The sequence below is a fragment of the Papio anubis genome, chromosome 8, assembly GCF_008728515.1.
Source record: "Papio anubis isolate 15944 chromosome 8, Panubis1.0, whole genome shotgun sequence".
Classification (NCBI taxonomy): domain Eukaryota; kingdom Metazoa; phylum Chordata; class Mammalia; order Primates; family Cercopithecidae; genus Papio; species Papio anubis.
Genome location: NC_044983.1, coordinates 93,807,592 through 93,828,042, shown reverse-complemented (window position 1 = coordinate 93,828,042; position 20,451 = coordinate 93,807,592). Strand labels below are relative to the sequence as shown.

Sequence of the window (20,451 nt, the reverse complement as noted above, 5' to 3'; positions counted from 1 at the left end):
ACCTGCAGCATCGACCAGATGTAACACCCATGTAAGGTCCTTGGGTAGAAATGCTAGTTCAGAATTCTCCTAAAAATAACAGGAGATAATAACCGTGTACATGCAACATGTAAGTTCTTCCCTCAAGGGGAGGTGTTTGTTTTTCCTTTTAAGATGTAAGGCATCCTGGCCCTAAGATACCCCTGAACATTCATTTATACCCTTGCTGCAGGGATGGTGGCTAAAGGGGAGGAGCTGAGCTACCCCCCACTTGATGGAATGCAAAGACTGTGGTGAGGCTGGAGAGCAGTGCTGTGCATCCTTCCTCAGCCTCAACGAGTGTGAGGCAAGGTTAACACAGATTTCTACACCGTTCTGCTGCATACACAGACAAGGTCACCTGCAGATGCCACCACTGCTCAGTGTGAGTTGAGTGTTGGATGGGACAGCCATCTGCTCTCTACAACTCAGGGCCCCTTCTGGGGCCCAATAACCTCATGGAAACAGGTAGGGGATCTCCTATCCTTCACAAAGGCAACAAACCAAAATGAGCAGTGTTAGCCCTGAAGTTGAATGGGATCTTGGTGATTTTCCTCTGTCTAATGATTGTTAATAGCAGGAATCTGGATTCGGTGTACCTAGGTGGAAATAGTGGAAATCCCAAAGGAGACACTCGCTGATGATTTTAAAACTTGATTCACTTGGATCAGAACCTAGCTCACGCATTTCCTGATTGCATTGTCCCTGCAAATGTCGTCTATTGTGGCTGACTGCTGAAGATGAAATGAAACCAAATAGAAGGTTGTTTGTAAACAATGTCTCCGCTCTTCTTAAAAATAAATTAGGGATAGGAGGATCGGCTCATGGCTAGAATGAGGACATAGAGAGACATGCAGAAATTCTGTTTTTATATTGAGATGAAGAAGTGGGTAGGGCTTTAAGGATGATCTAATCCAACCTTCTCATTTTGCAGCAGTGGAAGGTGAGGCTTGGAGAGGCCGCACTATGTACCTACAGTCACAGAGCTGAAGGCAACACCCAGCAGAACCAAGTCTGCCCAGTGGCCTTCCTACTGATTCACCATGGCCTTTGGACTGGCTTATACTCTCAGTCTATTTTAAGTGTGCCAAGAAGTGTCTCTATGTATCCCCCAGCAGTGTTCATGCCCAACCAGCCAGGACACTCAGGGTTACCCAATTTACTATGAGGGAGCTACTTCAGCAGCAGGGAGAGTGGCACTTTGGAACAGGGTGGGGCTGGCAGGGCAGGCTGACAGAGGTGCTGAGCAGGAAAGCATGCGGGAGGAAAATCCTGCAGGGGTGTCCGTTTCACAAGAGTTACAAGAGTACATGACCATTCCTTCTACAAAGGAGGCCAGTGGCTCAAGATCCTAGAAAAGCAGGACCCTGCCTTTACAAAGAATAAACAACAGCTTCCCCTTCCCCAAAACTGCAAAAAAAAAAAACCAAAACCAAAAACAAAAACAAACAGGCTTTCTCAGGAAATCTGGTCCCCAACTTTAAATGCCCTCCTTGTTTGCTACTGCATATGTAACTGAAGTGCCTCCAAGAGGTGCAAATAATTTTCATCTATTTAATCTGCACACTTTTTGAGGCTGGAGTCCTCGGTGTGTCAGTATTACTGTCCATTCCCGAATCCAGGCACAGAGATGAAAGTGCAACAATCAGACATAACGGTTCCGTGCAGCCTGCATCAATGCTTGCACAGTAGTGTGTTAATGAGTGTTAAAACTGACATCTCAAATACGGCGTCCTCAATTTTAAAAATTACAACTCTGTAAGAAGTCATGCTGTTAAAACATACAAGAAATACCAGTTAAGCCTTCAAGTAGCTAACACACAGCCTGTACAGATCACCACTATCCCAAAGTGCATAACAACTTATTTTCTTTGAAATGAGGCAAGAATTAGCAGGTAGTTCAATTATCTGAGTGCTAAGATAAGTAGAAATAACAAATCCAAATGTTAAATACCAATTACTACCTTACGAGCTACAAATCAGCTCGGCATTACAACATGCCCTTCCTCACTCGCAAACCCAAGAAATGTGGGGGTTTGGCAGAAAACACAATCCTATAACCAATATGCATTTGTGCAACAGACATGTGTCACTTCCCAACCCAGCACTTCCAAAATGCGCATCACAGATATCAAAGCCTGGCCCATATATTTGTCCCAATGGTATTGAAAGCAATAACCTTCAAATGTTGGGAGTGACGCTTCTCTCAAGCTCACAGCTGGAAACAAGTCATCTCCAGTTTCTACTCTGTCCCCCTAAAGGAGGTTTACAGGTCAGTCTGACAGCCTGGTTGCCAAAGATGTCACCTCATATTTTTAGCCTTTGCTCCAAGAGCAATGCAGAAAATTAACCTGACCCTCCCTGGTAAGCTTCAGGGACTAAAAAAAACCTGCTGGTTAGATGTTACCTAACAAGGTCAATCGAAGACCCAGTGGAGAGCACCTGTAAACTTCACATCTTAGTGAGACTTTAGGGAAGAGGAAGATTATTTCTCTCTGGGTCACCAGTCAGTCTAGTGGGAATTAGCTCCATGGTTCAAGCCAGCCGGGTTGTTCTCTCTCCCACTTATCTAAAACCACCACTTGAAAAACTCAATGCTATTGGGACATTCTCATGCTCAGAAGTGATTAAAGGTCCAGGTGGGCAAGATAATATTATATAAGTATATATGTAAGTATATATGTATGTACAAGAGATGTTAAAAAGATAGTCTCTAAAGCACTTTGGGATTCCTCCAATGAAAGGCACCAGATAAATGCAAGTCATTACCAAAAAGAAAAGTCAAGTTTTCCAGCTTTCACATCTGCAAAGGGTAACCACTAGGGTACCTCTTTTTTGGTGGTAAGCCTTCTTGTTTAGAAAAACCTCATGAGAGTGACTGAGTTATTCTGCCTCCTTCCTTGTTTCCACTTTGCATAAGTTTCCTGGTCAGTGGCTGTGGATACCAGGCTCAGTGACCCAATACCATCAGCCTTGGCAAACTGAACGGTCCTCTTAAGTCTGTACCACCACCTGCCTTCAGTGCAGCTGGGGATGATTCTGTAAATGTTATGCCTTCCAGGGCTGGAAGCATCAGCCAAAGCTAAGTGTTCCATGTGCAAATTCTGAAAAATAGCCCTGCTCCTCTGATTCAGTGCCCCATTGCCTCTAAGTCATCTCACTTTTCCTGATGCTTCAGAGACATGGATGTAGACACTAGGAGACAGCCACCCCCAGCCTCCCATGAGCCTCCAGTCTGATGGAAAGATTTGAACTGGGGGTTCCAGGACACAAGCGGCTAGTGAATTCATTCAATCAATCACCCACACTGTAGTAGCCATGACAACTACAAGAACACAAAGCCTTCTGAGAAGACCCTTGCCACGCCTCCACGAGGTAAGTATCATCTTCAATCAACTGAAACACAAAAGGACCTCTTAAGAAGAGTCCCAACCTTTGGATGAAAAGCCTGGATAGCTCCATGCTCAGACCCCTGGGTTCTATTGCCTTTTCAAAGATGGAACAATAATGAAAGCCCCCTGGAAAACCATCAGATTACCTTAAAGATGATGGAGAAGAATTATCTTATAGAGGAACCCAGGTTCCCCATCACAATGTTATGTGCTGGTTAACTGAACAAGAGGGGCAGGAGAATTTTGGAGGAGAAAACAGTCATCTCCCTTCAATGCAAGTTTAGAAGTTCGAAAGTCTTTTGAATAGCATTAAGCTTTTCAAGTTTACAATTTTTATGACATTTTATGAACTAGCAGTTTTTTTTATTTTACAACTCTTTCCTTTCTCCTGGCCTCTACCCACTCACCCTCAATGAAAGGCAGTTGGAATGCAAGTAAGAACTGCAGCATTTCCATCCTGGGTAAGCCACACCACCTTCATGCACATCTATATTTTGAGTACATGCTTCCATACCACCAGGTTTCCATGTCATGGCAGGAACTCCAGGGAAAACATAACATATATACAACATACTATATCTTAGAAGCAAAATTATTTGAGTAAATTCTGCTTAGAAATAAAAGGGCTCTCATTTGATGAGCTTTCAGAGCAGGCAACAAAAGTAAGCTACTGCCCTTGCTAGCAACTCAACAACGTTCACCTCAGGGAGACGATACAACAGTAAACTTCTTTTTAGTTGAGGAAGACAACACAAACTTACTCCTAAACATCTTAAAAAATAAATATTTCAAAAACATGCTAATATCTTAGACGCAGCAAAGTTTGGTCAAATGGTCTAGATCAGAAACCTCATCCAGAAATACATGTCTCTACAGTCACCCTAGCAAACACGGAGGTTTGACCATGAACCAAGGGGCTCAGCCTGCACTGACTTGGCTTTAAGCACCCTAGGGTCTCGACTATTTAGCTGAAGCCCCTCTCCCTAACGCATCTGTCCTTGGAGAAAAAATTCGATCTTCACTACATGTTTAACTAACATTCTCTAAAGAGTGACATTTATGAGATGAACATCAGTGTACATCGTTCTAAAGATGATAGGTGCACCCATGCAAGCCACGGAACTACAGATCATTTATAAAAACAACTTAAGACTTGCATTGGTCAAGTGTGCTTAACTTTGCATTCTCTTTGTTTTGGTATTAAAACTAAATGAAAGCAATGAATAAAGAGCTGAGATTTTGTTTTCACATGACTGTGAGCAAAAATCTCATGATATCCTTGCTGACCTCATAGATGCATTTCCAGTGGACAGACTTGTGGGGGCTTTTTGTACAGAACTCACACAACAACCTCAGAAACAGGAGCACAACAACTCATAGACAGTACTGGGCCACAAGCACTAGAATAGCGTACACGATGAACAGAAAAATTAGCATTCTGGGTGTACTCATCTGGCAAAAAGGTGAACATTTTATGCCCACGATGCAAAGACCAGTGAGTGTCATTTCATGGAAAGGTGCAAAGGCATGGTGTCAGACACACCACCCTCTAAAAACGATTCTAAATACTGCAAAAGAAACCTGGGTGCATATCCCATGCATCTCTCCCCTCAGGGGCTGGGCATACTCCTTACACCATAACCATAAGGTGCCTGGCTGTGCCAGAGGCACAAGAGGCAGCTCAGCAATGTGGGGTGGAGGGTGACAAGTCCTCCCAGCTAATGTAGTGAATCATTTAAACTGAGTTCACTTGGTGAGCTCCTGCTCATGTTCGTCAGGCTTGCCATGAGGGATTTAACTTTATGGGCATAATAGTCCCTTAAATTGACTGAAGGGACCTCCTTCATTCCATCTCCAAAGTCACAGCTGCGCATGGCACTCTCAAGTTGCTTTTGGCGTCGGTAAAAGTGGGAGAACTTATTGAAGATCAAGGTGATGGGCAGGACCACCACGAGGATGCCTGCCAAGATGCAGGCAGAGGCAGTCAGCTTCCCTGCCGTGGTCCCTGGGACCACATCCCCGTACCCCACTGTGGTCATACTGACAGTAGCCCACCACCAGCAGGCGGGGATGGTGGCCAGGCCCTCGTTCTCCTCCTTTTCAATGGTGTAGGCCACCACGGAGAAGATGGAAATTCCGACGGAGAGGTAGAGCAAGAGCAGCCCTACTTCTTTGTAGCTGTATTTCAAAGTGGCCCCCAGGGAGCGGAGGCCCGTGGAGTGCCTGGCCAGCTTTAAGATGCGGAAGATCCGCATCAGCCTCAGGACCTGGGCCACCCTGCCCAAGTTGGCTAAGGTAGGTGTGCTCTCCACCACCAGGTTCACCACTAGAGTTATGTAAAAGGGGACGATGGACATGAGGTCAATAAGGTTTAGGGCATTCTTGAAGAACTTGAGGAAGTCAGGGGCCACAGCAAACCTGGCCACCAGCTCAAATGTGAACCAGGCGATGCCAAAGTGCTCCACGATTTCGAACCTAGGGTCCTCGCCAGGGTTGCCCTGGCTATCAGGGATTTGGAAGTCAGGCAGGCTATTGAGGCACATGGTGATGATGGACCCCATCACCACCAGAATGGACAGGATGCTGAAGACCCTGCTTAGCACTGAGTAGCCAGGGTTGTCCAGGGCCAGCCACAGCTGCCTGCGGAAGTTGCCAAGGGGCTGCCCATCGAACTTGGAGGCGTCGTTGTAGAAGGCAAGGATCTCATCGAAGGAAGACGTGGTGCTCTCCTGGTCACTCTGCTCGTCCCACTTCTCCTGCTCGGGCTCCACTTTGCGACCATGGTAGCTGTAGCTGCAGCAGGAGTCAATGAAGAACTCGTTGATGCCCCAGTACTCGATCTCCTGGCTGAAGGAGAATACGCACAGCTCAGCCATGACGTGAAGCTTGCCGGTGTGATAGAAATGCAGCACGTAGGGGAAGAGCTCAGGGTTGCGGTCAAAGTAGAACTCCCGCTGGACGTCGTCGTAGTCATCACAGAGCTCCAGAATGGCCTCGCGCGAGTGGCAGAGCAGCAGGCGGCCCAGGCGCGTCTCGGGAAAGCGCAGCAGCGTGTGAGAGCGCAGCCTCCTCTTGAAGCCGCCCACGTTGATGCGGATCTCCCCGTCCTCGACGTTGGCCTCCGACACGTCCCACAGGCTCTGGCCGGTCATGCTGGAGGCACCGGCCGCCCGCGCCGCGCGGGGGCGCTACACCTGGAAGCGGAGGGAACAGCGTCGGCAAGAGGGCCGTGCGCCCCGGCCCATCGCCCCCTCTCCCTACCCATTTCTGGCGGGCCCAAGCCTCCTAGGTGGGTCTTGGGTGCTGAAGGGCACTGGGCTGGGGCAAGAGTTTGAGGGGTCTGGCCCCCTCCCAGGAAAGGCTGGGGGTAGGTATGTTTCTATTAGCACGGCTCCACCCCGGGGGTCTCGGTTGGCGCTTTGCGCGTGCAGCGTCGCGTCCCCGCGGCTCTGAGCGCTCAGGGGGCTGCGTGCTGACCTTGTCCATGGGCAGGCCCGGGAGACGCCCCCGCCCGCTCGCCGCAGACAGGAGGGACCAGAGCTGAAATACGCACGGGCAGAGCGGGGCCGACATGGGGGGCGCGTAGCTTTGGGAGGTTGGGGCGGATGCGCTGGAGTCTGGAAACCCGGGCCAGGGAAAGAGCGGGGCGGCCCGGCCTCCCCTGGGTCCAGCTCCCAAGCCTGCAGCCCCCGCGTCCCCGGCCCAGGTCTCACCGCCCGCCTGGCGCTATGCCCCAGGGCCGCGTGCGCTGCGCCTCACCCGGCGGGGCTGCCCGGGCTCGCCCTGCGCGTTCTGGAAGCGCTTACCTGGGAGCACGGGCGCCCGCGGCCGAGGCCGGCGGGAAACTTCCCCGACCCGCGGGCGAGCATCGCGGCGGTGGCCGCTGCCTGCTGGCGGTGCGTGCGCGGATGCGAGTGTGTGCGCCCGAGTGTGCGCCCGGCGGGCCGGCGGGCGGGGGCCGCCGAGCTTCTCCTCCCGTCTCGGGCCGGGCAAGCCGCCGCCGCCCGCAGCTGCGGAAGGCTCACAGGTGGCTGCGTGGTCCCGCCGCTCGCGGAGCCCCTTCTCCGGATCCGCGCGCCCGTCACCCGCCGAGAGAAGCAGGAGCCCGCGCCGCAGGCGCCCGGTGAACCCGGGCGGGAGCAGAGCGGGTGTGACCGGGCGCGGGCCCTGCGTTGGGCGCGGCGCGGTGGTGCTGAACGGACAGCTCCGCGCGCCTCGGCCGCCGCCCCGGGCTCGGAAGGCGCAGCCGCCGCCGCCGCTGCTTCTCTGCGCTTCCCCGGCGCGTCACCGCGACCACCTTGCGCCCCCGGCTCGGCGCGGGGCCGACACCCCTCCCTCCCCCCCGCCCATCCCCCGGTGACAGCTGTTATTATCACCACCCCCAGGGCGCAGGCAGGGGGCTGCCTACGGTGACCTTTCCCCGCTGGGTCTGGCGGGAGCCGGGCTGGGAAATAAAGGGCGGCTTGCGCGTATCCGGGGACAGGGCGGGACCGGAGGAACTCCAGGTTTCCCCTTTTAGGGACCTGAAGAAAAGTTTCCCGAAGCCCGGGGTTGGGGTTGTTGGGGAAAAGGAGCTGGAGGAGAAAACAGGGGGCCGGGAAGTCTGAGGTGGAGCTCGGCTTAGTACGCGGGGGACGGTAGCGCAGGCCGCACAGCGGGGGCGGGAGTCGCTGAGTTCTGGTCGGGAGCTCTGTGTGGGCACCGTTTGTGTCCAGGCCGGTGTGGTATGCGGGCTGTGCGGGACTGCAGGGCGCTGTGTGTGTGTATAGGCTGAGGACAGCAGGACTTTTCACTGTGTGTACCGCATTCATTAAAATGGGTCCTCTGTCGGATGGGAAGATGCGTCGGCACAGGGGAGCCCTGGGACGTGTGTCAGCGCAGTGTGTGGCATGGGGAACCGTGTGCTGTGTGTACAGTGTGCTGTGTACAGTGTAGTATTCTTGGGACTGTGACGGACTTATGTGTGTGGAATACGTTGAGACCGATGTGCGTGCCAACAGTGGGGACTGGGGGGTTCGAGCTGGAGTGGGGACTGGTAGATGTGCTCAGGATCTGCGTCCCCATTCCCAAGAAGACTCGTGGCCCAGATCTGAGCTCTTGGTCTCCTAGGATTGTCCTTAAGGCCCTGCCTACTGGGCTGAGCTGAGAAATGGACCCAGTCCCTGGGCAGCCCCCTCCCTTTGGTCTTTCTCTGTGGTGTCCACTTGCAAAACTGGGGCACCGTGGGTGTGCGAGCTTAGCAGGGAGCTAGCGTCTACATGTCTCCGTCAGAAGTCCTGGGAATGCCCTTGCAAGGTGGCTCTGGACTCATGGTGCAAACACCACAGCCACAGTGGGAAGCACATTCTTTCTTTAGGCAATTCTGGCAATGCCGTCCCAGCTGGAGAGGTGCTCTGTGTAGCCCTGGAGGACTTGGGACCTCCTTGGTGGACCTGGAGAGGACCCTTAATCTGGCTTCGTATGGGAGCTCCTGCATCCAAGTCTGACCCATCCCTGTGCCAGCCACTGGCTTCTGGACATGTGTGTGGGTGTGAATGCAGTGTGTTGCCTGCTGAGAGGGTTTCACACCCATGCCCCTGCAGGCCTCTGCAAATGTGTGTGTAGGCTGAGGCAGCCACATGGGAGGGAAAGTAGGGTAGTGAGGGCCACACACACTTCCTCTTTCTTGTGTTTGACCTTTCCCCGGGCTTTGGGAAACTTTTCTTCAGGTCCCTAAAAGAGGAAACCAGTCCTCCCGTCTGCCCTACCCCCAAACACATACAAGCCACCCTTTATTTCCCAGTGTGTTTGCGTGTGTGAGAGTGTATGTGTGTGTGTGAGAGAGAGGGAGAGGGAGAAAAATCTGATCTTGGTTGTCCTTGTGTTCATCTCCCTTTCTCTCAGGGTCTGTATTGTGGAGAGCAACCTCATCTAGGTCTGCTGTGTCCATCATTGGAGGTCTGTGGCTCCCGCGCATCTGGCTGCAGTCTGGGAGCCCCTGGATCTCCTTCATCCCCATGGGGGTGCTGTGGAGAGAGTGCTGCCCTTGCTGAGGGGGTGTGTGCTTCAATGCATGTGTAATCCCTGTGTCACTGCCTCTTTCAACCTTTTCCAATCCCCTCTCCCACAACTTGGGGGTGATGGTGGCTGCAAGGTGTCCCTGCTGCAGGGGCCTGAGCAGCAGCACCTGGGGCACAGTCTTCATGGGCCCTGTGGCTCTCTCTAGCTCTTACCCCTATCCTTTCACTACGAGCTGCCTGCCTTCTGGCCCCTCCAGAGCTCACAGCCCCCTTCTGCTTCACCGCCACATATCTGTGTGTGCCACATGTCACCATTCCCAGCCGCTCCCGTTCCCTTGGCCTTGGCTCCTGGCTCTTCTGGTTTAGCTCAATGAATACATCACCTTTTCCTGCTGCATTTTGAGGGTCCTTCCTTCTACACATACTTGAGTTTGATTCCTCCGGGGCTTTCCTCCCTCCCCTGCTTCATGTATCTGCCCGCTTCCTTCTGTTCCTGTCTGTTGTTCTTGCTCCTTCATCCTCTGTGGTCGTGGGAGATTTCACCCATGGAGAGAGAGCCCTCTGCCTTCTGTTTCTTTGTTTCTCCTACACCCACGGCCACCCTACCTGCACACCAGTCTCTGCCTGGGCCCCTGAGGCTCTCATCCTCCCATCTCTCTAACAGAGGCCACTCCTTGCCCCTCTCAGCTCTGCCCCTGCTCCTGCCAACCGCCTGACCTCCTACCTTCCTCCCTCTCTCCTTTCCTCTTGTCCCCTTCCCCAGCTGAGAGAGCTGTGCCAACATGCTTCCAGCTACACTGGGGCCCTGTGTCTAAGCCTGCCCTTTGATAGCTCTTCCTGTGAGGCTGGGGTCAGGGGCAAGCCCCATGCTCACCTTTCCTTGAATGGCAAAGTGAACTTGGAGCCTGCAGGGAGAAGCCCAATGTGGGGCACATCAGTTATTTCTTGGAAAGGCTGAGGCAGAAGCTCTGTGGGTCTGACAGATGCCTTTGCAGAGGGTAAGTGTATGTGACAGGCAGAGCCACTTGTTTATTTCCCAGCCACTGTGCTGAAAAGAAATGGAGCCGTCTCCCTCCTTCTATACTGGGGAAGCTGGCTTTATTTATGGTTTATTTAGAGGTTTGAGCCCTGATCTTAAAATACAGCCACCTGCTCCAGGCACAGATTGAGGCCTGCCTCTGGGCTGGCCCAGCCTGCTGGGAAGATGGTGAGGGGGTACAGGGGTGCAGGGAGAGGCACCCTGGGAAGGAGGATGAAAAGACCTTAGTCGGTGGCCCAGATCCTTGCACCTGGTCGACTGTTATCTCTGCCTTCACTGCCAATGCTGATCTCTCAGCTGAGCCCACACATCTCAGACAGCTTTTCTCCCCCTGACAGGCGAGGGGGCTGCACTGGCAGCTTGGCTGAGGGAGCTGCCTGACCTACATTCCCCACTGTGAGGAAGAACTGGGTCCTTGACCTTCCACCTGGGGTCTCAGCACAGGGGTGCCTTCTACCCTGAAGGACTGGACAGTTCACCTGTGTCCATCCTGCTCCCCACCAGCCATCCTCCCCACAGCAGCCAGAATGTCTTTTAAAAACACAAACCAGGTCTTGTCATTCCCTCCTGAAAAGCTTCCAGGGACTTCCCATTGCACTGAGAATGAAAACCACCTCCTAACCACAGCTCCAAGACCCCCTACGATACACTCTGCCCACCTCCCAGACTTCGGCTCACTGCTCTCTTCTCCACCAGCTGTGCTCCAGCTGCATACCCGCTTTGCTCCCTGTGCAGGGCCTCTGCACTTCCGCACTCCCTGCTTGGCATGGTGGTTCACAGGGCAGACCCCTTCTTGCCACTCAGGTGATTTAAATATCACCTCCTCAAAGAGGCCTGACTCCCCAGTCTAAACTGGAGCCCTTGGTCCGTTTCTCTTGTTGCCTTCACAATACGTATATTAAATAGTTATTGAATACATGATTGGATGATGAATGAATGAGACCCCAGCTGCTATCTTAAGTTATTCTGTGCCAGCCAGAGTCTTGGCCCCAACTCCTTCCTCCTGATGCATCAAAGGGAACTAGATGGGGAGGGGGGTCATTGTGCCTGGAGCTGTGGCTGGAGCCCCCAGGCTCTGGGGTGCTCTCCTGAGCAACTGATCAGCTTAGTAGATCTCAGCCCTAGCTGCACATTCAAATCACCTAGGGAGCTTTTAATTTAGCCAATGCTCCTAGATGCCTTGGGCCTCACACCAGGCTAATTAGATCAGAGTCTCTGGTGGGGAAAAATCAGCATTTCTTAAGCTCCTAAGCAATTCCAGGGTAGATCCAAGGTTGAGCCCCTGAGCAGCCTGACTTTGGGGATGTGGATCGAGAGCTGTGTGTCCATGAGTCTGCAGCCCGGCGGTCAGTCTCAGGGAGGGGGCTGCATCTCACTCAGTTTGGCAGACACCCACCCACTGCTCCAGCTCTTAGGGCAGGGCCTGCCTGTGGTGGGAGCACTGTGAGGACTGAGTGCCTTTGTGGTCGCCTCCCTCCATGCCAGATTCCTAGCCGGTTTCCTGTGCCTGCTTCTCCCAGAATTATTTACCCTGGAGACAATTTGTGATTAGGAACAGTCACAATTTCTCTTCCTCCTTGGAAGAGGATCCCCTCCTGAGCCATTTTGATGTTGATGGTGGAAATGGGGACGGAGGACAAGGGAGATAGCCAGCCTGTCTGGGTAGCTTTACAGGAGCAAGGGCGCAGGGGCGCTGCTGGGGATGGAGGCAGGCCTGGAGATGAGGGAGGCAGGAGAGGGAGACCCCGGAATGAAGGAAGCCGGATCTAGGACCCAGTGAAGTTGGAGTGGGGGAGGGGAGGGATTGGGAGGAAAATTGGAGAACAAAGGATTTTAGAAGTTTTACTGCACGTTACAAATGCAATTCTTCATGAAGTGTTCTCTCAGGAGGCAACAGTAAATGTTTATGTGGCTTTTGCATTGTTCCTGGATGCTAGACCGAATTTGTTTTACGGGTGAGTCCTTGCCTGGGCCATTTGGCTTTATCCGCAGAGACCACTCCCTCGTTTGACTACAGCCCTTCCATCCCTGTGTGCTCCCTGGAGGCCAACGATGAGGGAGAGAAGGGTGTGGTTGCGTCTGAAGGGCTCCTGTAAGAGTCCTTTAATGAAAAGGGGCCCAGATCCTCCACATCTGGCCTGCACAGGGCCTGCACCTGTGGGATGGGAGCCCTCAATTTCCCTCCTCTGATGCCTTCTGCTCCAAGTTCCTTATCCTTGGAGGGATCTTCACCGGCTCCACTAGGCACTGCTCCTTTGGGGGACCGTCGCTGAATTCCTCAGGACATCCTGAGACAAGACTGGAATAATTTATTTTTTATTTATTTATTTATTTTTGAGACAGGGTATTTTTCTGTCACCCAGGCTGGAGTGCAGTGGCGTGATCTCAGCTCACTGCAACCTCTGCCTCCTGGGTTCAAGCAATTCTCCCACGTCAGCCTCCCAAGTAGCTGAGACTATAGGCACCTGCCACCATGCCTGGCTAAGTTTTGTATTTTTAGTAGAGATGAGGTTTCACCATGTTAGCCTGGTCTCAAACTCCTGACCTTTAAAGTGATCCACCTATCTCAGCCTCCCAAAGTGCTGGGATTATAAGCATGAGCCACTGCGCCTGGCCCAAGGTTGGAATAATTAACAGAGGTATGATAAAATTTAAACTTAGAGTCACCACAAGGGAAATGAACAAGAGGACAACATGGCTGCAAAGGTAGGGGTAACTACCTCCCTCCAGGGCCCTTCTCAGCCTCAGGGGTCTGGCCACCTTTCCACTCTACCCTAGGTCCTCCTGAAGCCCACTGTGCAGAGGTTGAGGCCCAGAGACCCAGAAGCTCCCTCTCCCTCGGCCTCAGGCATATCCTCTGCAGTCAGCTGTCTCTCCTCTCCTGAACTTTCCCTGGGAGGCTGACAGCTGAACTGAAGCCCCCAGCCCCTCTCACTGGGCCTACCCTCTGGGCCCAGTGGGATGCCTGGATCAGAACAATTCACCCTGAGACCCTCCAGTGCATTCAGGGAGTAGAGGAGCCTCAACCACCACCCACCACAGCAGGTGAGCGAGGAAGATGAAGATGGCAGAGAAAATGAAGAGCCAGCCCCGCACCCTGAAGCTAGCTGTCCCAGTCCTGCCCTTAGCCAGGAATCCTTGGGTGAAACATTTACTCTCTCTATGCCTCATTTTCCTCATCTTGAAACCTATGAGAGTCCCACACTCATAAGATTACTGTGAGGATTAAAAGAGGCATTAAAGAGCTATATACCAAGGCCTGACACATAGCAAGTGCTTAAAATGTTAGAAATGATGAGTGCCAATTACTGAGTGCTTGTGATGTGTCGGCCCTGTGCTAAGCTCTCTGCTGGCCTCTTGCCCTCACTTGGGTACTATTATTACCTCATTTAATGATGCCCATTAAGTGGGGTGTTTAGACTCAAAAATGTCTCTCTGGTGTCCAAATCTGCCCTCTTAACTATCTCAAGTAGGTGCAGGACCAGTTAGGGTAGGCTAATTGCTGTAACAAACAACCCCCAAATCCCAGGGACTTAACATAATACAGCAGTCCCCCCTTTATCTGCAGGGGATACATTCCAAGTACCCCAATGGGTGCCTGAAACTGCAGATAGTACCAATCCTAGATATTTTTTTCTACACATACATACTTATGATAAAGTTTAATTCATAAATTAGGCACAGTAAGAGATGAACAATAACGAATAATACAATAGAGCAATTATAACAATATGTCAATGTCACAACTCTTGTGCTTGAGGGCCATTATTACAATAAGGGTGACTTGTACATCACCGTGGCCCTGAGACAATTGATCTGATAACCAGTGTGGCTGTTAAGTGACTAAGGGGTGGGGAGAACCTGCAGCATGGATTTGGCAGACAAAGAGAGGATTGCTGTCCTGGATGGGACAGCAAGAGATTTCACCAAGCTACTCAGAAAAGCACACAATTTAACACTTATGAATTACGTCCACAATTTTTCATCAAATACTTTCAGACTTCAGGTAAATGAGACTAAAGAAAGTAGAACCTCAGATAAGGGGGGACAACTGGAAAACAGTGATTTCTTGCTTGTGTTATGGTCCAGTTGGGTGTTTGGAAAGTGTCTTCCCCACATGGTGATTCCAGGATCAGGATCCTTCCATCTAGAGCTCTGCCAGCTCCCAGGGTCCCAGAATCCTTTCCTGGCATCCTCTGTATTAAGCTGGGAGATAAGGGAAGAGACAGAGCATGGACAATGACACAAAGATGTTTTCAAGGCCAGGTCTGAAAGTGGCAGGCTTCACCTCTGCACATTTCCTGGCCAGAGCTCAATCATACAAAATCACAGGGTGTCGAGATTATAGGAAGAAGCAGATCACAGAAACTGGAGTCTCTGGCATTCTCTGCTGCTGATGAATGAGCAGAAGCTGGTAGACAGCCTGCATCCATTTCTCCCAAGGTGGAGACAGGGGACACAGGAAAGTCCCCATTGCTATCCTTGGCTGGAAGGACCTCACTCCAGGTCCAGGATGCAGCCCAGGATACCCGGGCTCTCTAGGAGTCTTGGCTGGCACTGAGAAATGTTCTCTTAACCTTCAACAGGACTTTGTTTTCCTTTTCTCAGAACAACGTCTTCCACTGTGAACTTACCTGCACTGCATTTTAGAAGGAGGGTGCCATTCCAGGTTCTCACTGAAGCTGGAGCAATTTGGGCAGAAGAATGTACTGAGGGATTTTAGGTAGATCACAGACTCTCTCTCTCTCTCTCTCTTTTTTTTTTTTTTTTTTTTTGAGATGGAGTTTCACTCTGTTGCCCATGCTAGAGTGCAGTGGCGTGCTCTCGACTCATTGCAACCTCCACCTCCTGGGTTCAAGTGATTCTCCTGCCTCAGCTTCCAGAATAGGTGGGCTTGCAGGTGTCCACCACCACACCTGGCTAATTTTCTTATTTTTAGTAGAGACGGGGTTTCACCATGTTGGCCAGGCTGATCTCGAACTCCTGGCCTCAAGTGATCCTCCTGCCTTGGCACCCCCAAAGTGCTGGGATTTCAGGCGTAAGCCACCATGCCTGGCCAGATCACAGAGTCTTGGGGCCAGAAGCCAGACTTGGAAGCTACGGAGCCAGGACATACATGCAGTTGGTGGCAGGGTGCTGCAGTCCCGGCACAATGCTGCACACAACACCATGCAGGCACCAAGGCTGGTGGGAGGTTACTGCTCTAAATGCACTGACTGCATGTCTTTGTCTGCAGGTTGTGGCAGAGTGGAGCACAGAGGGCTTGGAAAATCCTGGCTGGTGTAGATGGGAGGGAGAAGGCAGGGGGAGCCATAACATGCAAGGGTCTAGATGAGGCAGAATTCACCTAGACGTGGAGTGGAAGCTCAAGAACCCTGCTCCAAAAACCCACCCCATTCCTCCTCCCGTGACCTCTACTCCTTTCCTAGGCTGGAAAGTTGTGAGAAATCTCTCAGGGTAAGATCCCTTTCTGTCCTGGTCTGTTTGTCTTTATCATGCCCAGCTGTCCACCCTAGGACACATTCCAAGCTCCCAAACCTCCTTCAGCTCAGAGGTGCTCACAGCTGCTGCCCCAGCCCTCGCCCTTCTGCTGTGAAAGTGACACCTGCCCACCCACCTACCCATCCGCCGCCCATCGATCCATCCATCCATCCACCCACGTACCTATCCCACACCCTGCATGCCTCTGTGGGCTCCTGTTTCCATGGTTACTTCCAGGGCCTGAGTTGGCTCTGGGTTTTCTGAAAGATTCTCCAGCTTTAGGCTGTTCCCCATGACAGCTTTGTTGCTGGACCCAAACCCTGGATAGCTTCTGAGATACCACGCTGCTTGTAGTCTCCCTACCCACAGATCAGGCATTGCCTGAAGATTGGTCCATCAAAGTGATCAGTTTTCTGGACCAAAATAAAATCAAGGCTGGATACAGTGGCTCATGCCTGTAATCCCAGCACTTTGGGAGGCCAAGGTCGGAAAATCACTTGAGACCAGGAATTTAAGACCAGCCTGGGCAACATAATGAGACCCCCATCTCTACAAAAAAAATTTCTTTTAATTAGCTGGGGATGGTGGTGCACACCTGTAGTCCCAGCTACTGGAGAGGCTGAGGCAGGAGGATCGATTGCTTAAGCCCAGGAGTTCAAGGCTACAGTGAGCTACAATTACACCACTGCACTCCAGCCTGGGCAACAGAGTGAGACACTGTCTCTAAAAAAATTAATTAATTAAATTAAATTAAAAGCTCTCCACTACTTGAACAGTGAGGCATTCTGGAAGGAGAATGCCTGGGGTGCTACCACAGGAAAGCAAGTGGAAGTTCCCAGAGATAGGCAGATGCTTGGCTGGGAGGGCCTCTTTGTAATAATAACAAAAGCTAGCATTTATTGGGCACTTGGTATAAGAAAGGCACTGTTATAAGGATTAACATCTAGTAACTAGGTTAATCATCACAACAACACGGTGGGGCATGTGCTAGGATGATCTGAGGGGGAAACAGGCACAGAAAGGTTGAGTACCATGTTCACGGTTACACAACTCACCAATAATAGAGCCAGGATTCAAGGCAAAACAGGGTGGCTCCAGAAACTGTGTTTGTTTGTTTGTTTGTTTGTTTGTTTATTTATTGAGACAGAGTCTCACTCCATCACCCAGGTTGGAATGCAGTGGTGCCATCTCGGCTCACTGCAACCTCTGCCTCCCAGGTTCAAGCAATTCTTCTGCCTCAGCCTCCTAAGTACCTGTAGTTTGCCACCACATCTAGCTAATTTTTTGTATTTTTAGTAGAGACAGGGTTTCACCACGCTGGCCAGGCTGGTCTCAAACTCCTGACCTCATGATCTGCCCACCTTGGCCTCCCAAAGTGCTGGGATTACAGGCGTGAGCCACCGTGACCGGCCAAAACTGTGTTCTTAAACATTGCATCCACTGCTACTCTACAGCCTTCCACTCCCCACCCCTGGATTTCTGGAAGTTTCCCTGAGTCATTTTTTCAAAACAGGAGGTTCCTGAATACCTCCCCAGCACTCAGCTCTGCTCTGAGCCCACATGTGAGAAGCCCCCCTTTCCATTCTAGGCCCACTTGGGAGCAGCTGTCAGTTACTCAGAAGCCTGGAAGGGTCACAGCTGTTCTCAGGAGGAGTCCCCTGGATTCTGCCATCTGGCTGGTCTGTCTGTGGGCTCTGGAGGATTCCCCCAGGACAGAGCCAAGCTGCAGTTTGTCCTTAGAGACCTTCAGGAGGGTGGGAAGAAGCAATCCCATCAGAGAAACCCAGCTGAGGGAAGACACAAGATGTTCCCCACGAGTGACAAAAAGCCAATTCACACCCTTCCCTGCAGCCAAAAAATTAAGCTAATTTTTCATTTCTCTGCTTACGTGTGACTCAACTAAACATAGGCATCTAGGAATGCAAACAATGACTAGATTTTCTAATTTAGGGCAGTTTAATTAAATCTTGCTAAAATGACGGAGGCTCTAGGTATTTTTATCGTGGTAGAAAGCTCTGTGATTTGGAAAGAGGAGAGGTGGGGAACACAATGCTAGAAGCACCTCCTCTCCTGGCCCTCTCCCACCTGCATTGTCCTCCCAGGCCTGCCCGGCTGAGCATGTCTCCTGAGAGAATGAGCGGTCCTCTCTTCGGGTTCTAATTTCCCTTGCTCTTGTTTATGTTAAAGGAACTTGTTTCCTTACATTACATTCATTCTAATTAGCTGGGGCTAGAAAGAAAAGGTCCAAATCACTTAGCCAAAAAAAAAAAAAATTTCAAACACAAGATTATTTTGGAGAAAAATTTGGACTTCCCAGAAGTTTAAGGTATAAATATTAAGAAACCAAAATAAAAGATGTCAAAGGTAGAGTCTTCTAGTGCATCTTGCTTGTCCAAATCCAGCTCTCAGTCCCCTCTTGGATATGGAAGGGTAACATTTCCCTGGCCCCTCTTAAGTTTGGAGGAACCATGTGGCTTGCTCCAGTCAATGAGCTGTAACTTGAGGTGACAAGCTGCATATAGGCCAGAGCATTGAATGGCCCAGCTCATGTGAGAGGCTCCAGTGTTTTCTCCCTCTGCTGTGGAAGCACATGTTGACATGATGGTGCCCCAAGGTCAAAGCAGCCTGGATCTCTGAGCTACCCCATGGAGTACAAGTGCCCTGGAGTCTCTGAGGCCTGAAGCAGACTTTGTGCATTCAGCTGGGTCACATCACTGAGATTTGAGGGGGACTGGCTGTCTCCTATGGCAGAATCTCTCTTACCCTGATGAACAAATAATGCTTTTGTAATAATCATTGTACAACAATACCACATTATTTTTAATTATATCAGATTACTTTGTAATTTCAAAAAATAGTCTGTTCAGTTTAGTCTGGAATAGGATGAAGTTTACTTTTACTGGGTCTACAGAAAATTGTTGGAGAACATGTTTAACCTATTAAAGCAAACTTCGTGTTCAGATGACGGCTTTAAAATTTACCCACATTTCAGGGTAAAGATAATGGCAGCCTCTCGGAAGAACAGGGGTCAGAATGAGAGTGGGATTATATTTCTCAGAGAATTGTGGTTATAGGCATGTCCATGAGTGGGAAGCAGACTCTTAGGAGGGAATAGAGATGGAGTGGTTGGGAAGGAGATGAGAAGATGTCTGAAGAATTTTAAGAAGGTTTTCTGTGTGATGTGCTGCCACATCAGGAAAGCACTCATATAATGTCTTAGATAAAGTAATGCCAACTGCTATCATAAACAAAAGTATCGTGGCTCAAACATGATAGAATTTCACTTCTTATTCACATAGAGTCCATCTTAGTTGATTTGTGCTGCTATAACAAAATACCTGAGACTGGACAATTTATAAAGAACAGAAATTCCTCATCATTCTGGAAGCTGGGAGGTCCCAGATCAAGGTTCTGGCAGGACTGGTATCTGGCGAGGGCTGCTATCTGTTTCCAAGATGTTGGCTTGTTGCAGCATCCTCCAGAAGCAGAGATGTTGTGTCCTTATATGGTGAGAGGGTGGAAGAGAGTGAACTCACTCTATTGAGCCCTTTTATAAGAGCCTAATCCCATTCATTCTGGTTCAACCCTCATGATTTAATCACCTCCTAAATGCCCCACCTCCTTATCACATTGATCATTAAGTTTCAACTTGTGAATTTTGGGAGACACATTCAGACCACAGTAGAGTCCAAAATATTTGTTCTAAATTAGTGGGCATCTCTCCTACAAGTGAAGATTCAGGGACTGGGCTCCTCCCCATCTTCAACACATCCTTCCGATAGTGCAGAGCTCACCTACATCAAGTCAGAAGGAGAAAGTGAGTGGAGATGGATACAGGATGTTCTTGTAGTCTAGGCTCAGAAGTGGCCCACATCATACCCACTGGCATGTCATTGGTCAGAACACAGTCACATGACCAATCCTAGTTGCAAGAGAGGCTGGGAAATTTATCTACCTGTGTGGCCGGGAGGAAGAGGAATCAGGTTGGGTGAAGAGCTAGCCAGTTTATGTCACAAAAGGTCCCCAGTGTTTCAGAGTTGGATTTGAATATGCTTTAGCATGCAACCCAATGTGGAAAGAGCTACAAATGGACCCAGTTTTATGTAGGTTCTCTTTGTGGGGTGGAGGGAAGAGTGGGATTTTGCCCAAGACGCAATCTTATGTTTCTCAAATTAAAATAATATTCATGACCTGACTCACAGAGACAAGTTCTGGGATTGCCAAGTTGTTGGAACTGTGATACAAACAAGTGTAGGTGAGTCAGTTACAAGCACCAAATAGCATGGGAAAGCCTGAGAGGAAATGGTAGGCCCTACTCTGATGTCAAAATTACTCTTTTACTTTATTTTATTATTATTTTTTTGAGACAGAGTCTTGCTCTGTCGCCCAGGCTGGAGTGCAGTGGCACGATCTTGGCTCACTGCAACCTCCACCTCTCAGGTTCAATCTATTTTCCCACCTCAGCCTCCTGAGTAGCTAAGAATACAGGCATGTACCACTGTGCCTGGCTAATTTTTGTATT

At 50.5% G+C, this 20,451-nt stretch overlaps 1 protein-coding gene across 1 annotated transcript; it reads right to left on the bottom strand.

Moving 5' to 3' along the window:
• Positions 1-1,670: 1,670 nt before the first annotated feature.
• Positions 1,671-7,064, bottom strand: KCNS2 (potassium voltage-gated channel modifier subfamily S member 2). The gene has a single exon (XM_021942526.2). It carries the CDS (start codon positions 6,560-6,562, stop codon positions 5,129-5,131), a length of 1,434 nt encoding a protein of 477 aa, XP_021798218.1. The 5' UTR covers positions 6,563-7,064; the 3' UTR covers positions 1,671-5,128.
• Positions 7,065-20,451: the final 13,387 nt, after the last annotated feature.

Excerpts from the sequence above, each read along its gene's own strand:
- KCNS2 (XM_021942526.2), bottom strand. The coding sequence starts at position 6,562 with ATGACCGGCCAGAGCCTGTGGGACGTGTCGGAGGCCAACGTCGAGGAC.